Below are 4958 nucleotides of genomic sequence, written 5' to 3'. Positions count from 1 at the left end.
ACCGTGCTGGCTGGGCTGTTGGGTTACATCCAAGCCACTTCAGGTAAGTTGTAGAGAATGTTTATGGACATAAAACTATCATAGAACCCCAGCCTGGTTTGTGTTGGGAGGGACGTTAAAGCTCATCCAGTTCCAACCCCTGCCACGGGCAGGGACACCTTCCACTAGAGCAAGTTGTTCTAAGCCACATCCAGCCTGGCCTCGAGATCCACAAAGGTTCCATAAGGATGTAATGAGCTGCTCCCCAGTGAGCTGGCACATGGTGGGCACTGCTCCCTTCCTAATACTAAGTGCATTTCAATCCATCCAATGGCAATGGAGGTCCCATCCTTGGTGGGGATGGGGACTTCAAACTCCCAGACCCACAAGATGCTGGGAATCATCTGGAATTTTTCGAAGTCCAGATTAAAATGCCATTGGCACTAAAAGAGCTAAAGTTGTTCAGTTTTGCGCTAACCCAGTGGGGACGCCCTGGGGTGCCAGTGGCACCGGTTGGCCTGGAGGTACACCGAGGGTTACAGCTTGATGCAAAAGCTTGTCTTGGGTTGATGCAAATGTTGCTGTGCATATTTTCTTTAACCTTTTGTTGTTTTATGTTTTCCTACAGTCCAGGCCTTTTAGCCCTCCTATTCACTCCTCCAGCCCTCCTCCGATAGCACCTTTAGCCCGGGCTGAAAGTACTTCTTCCATATCTTCCACCAATTCCCTGAGTGCAGCCACCACTCCCACCGTTGGTAAACACATACAGCACTGCTGTTCTTTCCCCTTTCTTACCTCTGAATGGCCTTAAATATTGTTCTTTGGGTTCATGTTCATTAGCTTTCATCAGGCTTTTCAATGCAAAAAGGGATTTGAGGGGGGTGTGATGTGTCGTGAGCGTGATGCTGCTAGGGAAGCTTGCTCTGTGGCAGCTCCAAATGTTGGGAAAAACACACGTTTGGTGAAGGTAGAGGTTGTCACCAAGTGAAACATAATACAAATTGTGATTATGGTCTGTAAATTTGGTCAAAATAAACTTTTTATGGTGGGAGATGCTTGTGCCTGGAGGGGAGGGGGGCTGGAAGCCAGACCTTGGGATCTAGCAGACAACTAATACTATACCTCTTTGAATGACCTAAATTCAAACCTCCCCTTAAAGTGGTAGTGGGGAATGGAGTCTTGGAAAAGGTTCTTCCAAACTGTTATCTGGACACAGACACAAGTGTTGTAGTTTTCTTTTGGAGTAATGTCCTGAAAAACATGTATTTTGCCAAACCCCTCTAAGGCTCCTTGCCGGGGCCTCAGACAAGAAATGTAGATGAAGTCTGGCTGGCAGCTCCCAGGCTCCACGTGCTGGGCCCCCATGTGCTTCCCCTCCATCCCCTGTCTCCCTTCCATCCCCTCTGTCCTGGCTGCTGGTGCTCCCTCCTCCATCCCTGCCATCCCACCCGGCTGCCAGCCCTGATGCCCCTTGCTTCCCGCAGCTCCATCTTCTTCCAGGATCACCTTCCTCTTTTTCCTTTTCTTTCCATGTCTCCTGTGATGAGCACGCCTGGTTTGTGTGGTGGGGAAGGAGCTCTGCAGTCCCTTGCTGGTGTGGGCTGGCTGATGGGCTCTGTGTGAGGAGCTGGAACCCCAACCCTCTGAGAAACCAAACCAGGCTGGTGGTCGTGTGTGCTCAGCCGCAGTCCTGGCTGCAGCATGTCCCATTGCTGTCACCTTACGAGCCATGGGCAGTGGTGGCATCACCACCCAACACCATGTGCCGTGCAGCGGGTGCCATCCCCACGGTGTCCTTCCAAACCCTCCCTGTAGGTTTACTGGAGTGTCCGACCTGCGTCTCCGTCCTGTCGTTTGCTTCACTCTCGAGGTGTTGTAGATGCTTGTACCTGTTCGCCGGCTGTTGGTCACCGTCACAGCGTGCTGTGGGGAGAAGGAAGCATCTCAAGCAAGGGGCTGGCCAGCCCCGAGCATCCCCGGTGTGTCGGTCCTGTCTGTGCCCATTGTCCTGCAGCTTTGGCTGCTGTTGGTGGGGCTGTTGGTGGCCTTGGCGCGGTGGTGAACATGATTTTGGTGGAGAGGAGCAGCCAGGCTGAGGACAGGGCTGATTGCGGGGTCTTCAGGAGGCAATGGGGGCTGCGTGCTGGTTCTGTAGGCTGAGCAGGCAACAGGTCCTGCTCTTGGGTAAAAATCTGTTGGTTTTTTCTCTCTAACATGTATTTTTGTGAACAAAGATTGCTCCTTGATGTTTTTAATGACATACCCACCCTGAGCAGTGGGGGCTGATGCATTTGGAGGGGGCAGGAAGCCGTGTCCACTGGCCCCAGTGGCTCCCATGCCTCCCATGGGGGCTTTCCTCGGAAGAGAGATGAAATCAGGGCTCTGGCATCACCCCATGGCAGAGGGACACTGAACAGGGAAGCCAGGAGCAACATCCTCATGTTTTGCCTTTTCAGCTCCATGCAGACCAAGTGGTGGGTGCCACATTGCCAGGATTTGGCCTGGGATAAGATGGATGCAGGGGCAGGCAGGGGTAGGTTGGGTTTGGGATCCACTCTGGGAAAGCCTAAGCATCTCCCCACTGTCCCCATCGAGGGTGGGCAGTGGTGCTGAGCGAGCACCCAGTCAGCACTCACCTTGGTGCACTGACTGCGAACCCATCATGGGTTTATCATGCAGTAAGAGGAGAAGATAAGGTGAAAAGTGTACAGGGCAGGGAGCAGGGATGTCTGTGAGCACAGCAGTGGGTTGGGGACCTCTGGAGATCCCACAGGACTGGCTTGCTGCCAGGTCCATCTCCACCATGCTCTTGGTTTCTTGTTTTCCACGGCAAAGTCCAACGGAATTTGTCCAAAGAGCGTGCCAGAAAGTTATTTCATAGACTTGTGTAGTAGTTTGTGTTGGAAGGGACCCTAAACGACCCCCCTCCCGGGGGTCGGCACACCTTCCACTAGAGCAGTTTGCTCCAAGCCCCGTCCAACCTGAACGCTGCCAGAGACTTCCAACACAACTTCCTTGGGCAGCCTGTTCCAGTGCCCTTTCCTTTATTTGTCCTCTGTGCTGGTCTGGTTTGCTTTGTTGTGGTTGCATGTGCAGTCTGAATAATTCATTGCAGAGAAAGAAGCTGTTATTTCTGTGTCAGCGCCTGTTACTTTCCTCGTTAAGATCCTTCTCTGTCTCTTCCCGTTGTTAAACGCGCTGCTCGATTTCATCTGGGATTCGTTTTTTCATTCTTGTTTTGTTTCCTTCCTTTTGCGTTTCTTCTGCTTATGTTATCAGAAGATGATGGTTTTATTGACAAACTGCCCACGTTTGAAAGGCGCTGTGAGACGCCTGCAGGTACTGTACTAGCAGGGCGCTATCAAGACATCTTGGCTTCAGAGCGGGGCGGCTGCGGGCACCCCGAGCCCCGGCACCCATCGCTCACAGCACCTTGCATGACAGTTTCTCAGTGACAAAAAGGACTTTCAGGTGAAACACCATCACCTCCCGAGTTCAAAAGGGTTAATTTAACAGCTCAAAAAGTCATTTTCCACCCCTACCCTTAATTATTTCAATAGGACTTATTATCCATTGTGGCTTTGAGGCAGTTTGAGTGCAGGAGCTGGTGGTTCTGAGAGGAAAGGGAAACTTCCAGTTAGGCATCTCCTGCTCTGTGTGTGAGTGTCTGTTTATCTGCAAGTTGTATGTCCTGAAATGCAACACAAAGCACCTACGTTTCACTGTCACTTATTCTGCACACCGGTGCGGCATGCGGCTCAGCATCCCGCCAGGAAAATGCTGTTGTCTGAGACATCACCAGAGGTGAAGAGGACACGGGCATGGTTGCTAAAATCAGCGCAGTTAAAAAATGCTATTGGAGTGCATGAGCCAAGAAGCTGCTTAAACTCTAGACAAAGAAAGAGAAACCCCCCCAAAATCCTTACCAAGCGGGCAGAAATACTCTTCCATCTGGGCTTCCATAGCTTTGCTTTCTGCTTTCTGTTTCCTAAGCCAAAACCAGAGTTTCAAGCTCCCCCTTTCCTTGCACGTGAACGGCTTGCAGCGCCTCGTCCCCTCCCCGTAGTGAGATAAATGACCTGCTCTGTGACTCACACTGTGTCCTTCTCTCTCCCTCTCCTTAACCTTTCCCATCCCGCTTCAACTCCTGGCCATACAGAGAATGAACAGCCTTCCCTCGTTTGGTTTGACAGAGGAAAGTTTTATTTGACTTTCGAAGGTAAGTAGTGCATAGCCTACCCGGTAACCACTTGCTCCCCTTGCTCTTGCTCTCTGACTCCCGGGGTTTCCTTCCAAGGCTCCAGTCCGGCTTTCCATGTGAAATGCTATGGCTACTTAGATGACATCGCAAGTTTGACCCAGAATCATTCTGATTTGTGCCATTTGTCCTGATGATCTGTATCCCTGTTTATTGATTCAAAACCAACCCAAACAAAACCAAAACCCAAAAGACTATTCTCACACTGAGACTACGGTGGAAACCAGAGAGCCAAACCGCTTGCACTGCCGAGGAACTTGACTCTGTCAACCAGGGCTTCTTTCTACTCTCCCTCGCAAGCTGCTCGTCACCCTGAGCAGGCTGTGGCACAGTGTGGTTAATTACAAGCCAAAGCGTGATGGGTTCTTTGCCAAGCTAAGGCCCTCTTCCCACCTCCCCCTGGATTTTTCCATGGTGAGGGGTCAGGAGTGTGCCTAATGCCAGCAAGCATCGCTGAAATGCCAATAGGTTGTGCTGCCAGGGTGGCTGGTTGGAGGTATTGTGAGTTTTGGGGTCCCTTGTTGATAAGAAGCCTCCCTGGGGAGGATGCAGGGGGGGAAGGGCGCATTTTGGGGTGGATGGCAGCTTCTCTGAGCAGCATCGCGTCTTGGACAGGGTAGGTGCACCAGTGCTGGGCAGTAAGCCCCACTCGAGAGCCCTGAGGCTTTGGAGGAAGCCTCTTCCCACAGACATCATGCCAACGTTTCCTTATAAAAAAGCA

At 51.6% G+C, this 4958-nt stretch overlaps 1 protein-coding gene across 1 annotated transcript in view; it reads left to right on the top strand.

Annotated features, from left to right (window-relative positions):
- Positions 1-4958, top strand: part of SGIP1 (SH3-domain GRB2-like (endophilin) interacting protein 1) — a gene marked incomplete at its 5' end in the record, with an annotated part of 13980 nt that overhangs the window by 259 nt on the left and 8763 nt on the right. Inside the window, 2 exons of the mRNA XM_010012610.1 lie at positions 608-734; positions 4139-4198. Of these exons, the coding sequence (XP_010010912.1) occupies positions 608-734; positions 4139-4198 (187 nt within the window). The remainder of the gene's footprint in view (positions 1-607; positions 735-4138; positions 4199-4958) is intronic.

The sequence above is a fragment of the Nestor notabilis genome, unplaced genomic scaffold (genome assembly GCF_000696875.1).
Source record: "Nestor notabilis isolate BGI_N333 unplaced genomic scaffold, ASM69687v1 scaffold15194, whole genome shotgun sequence".
Classification (NCBI taxonomy): Eukaryota; Metazoa; Chordata; class Aves; order Psittaciformes; family Psittacidae; genus Nestor; species Nestor notabilis.
Note: the sequence above shows the minus strand (reverse complement) of the source record. Positions and strands in the feature narration are given on the sequence as shown.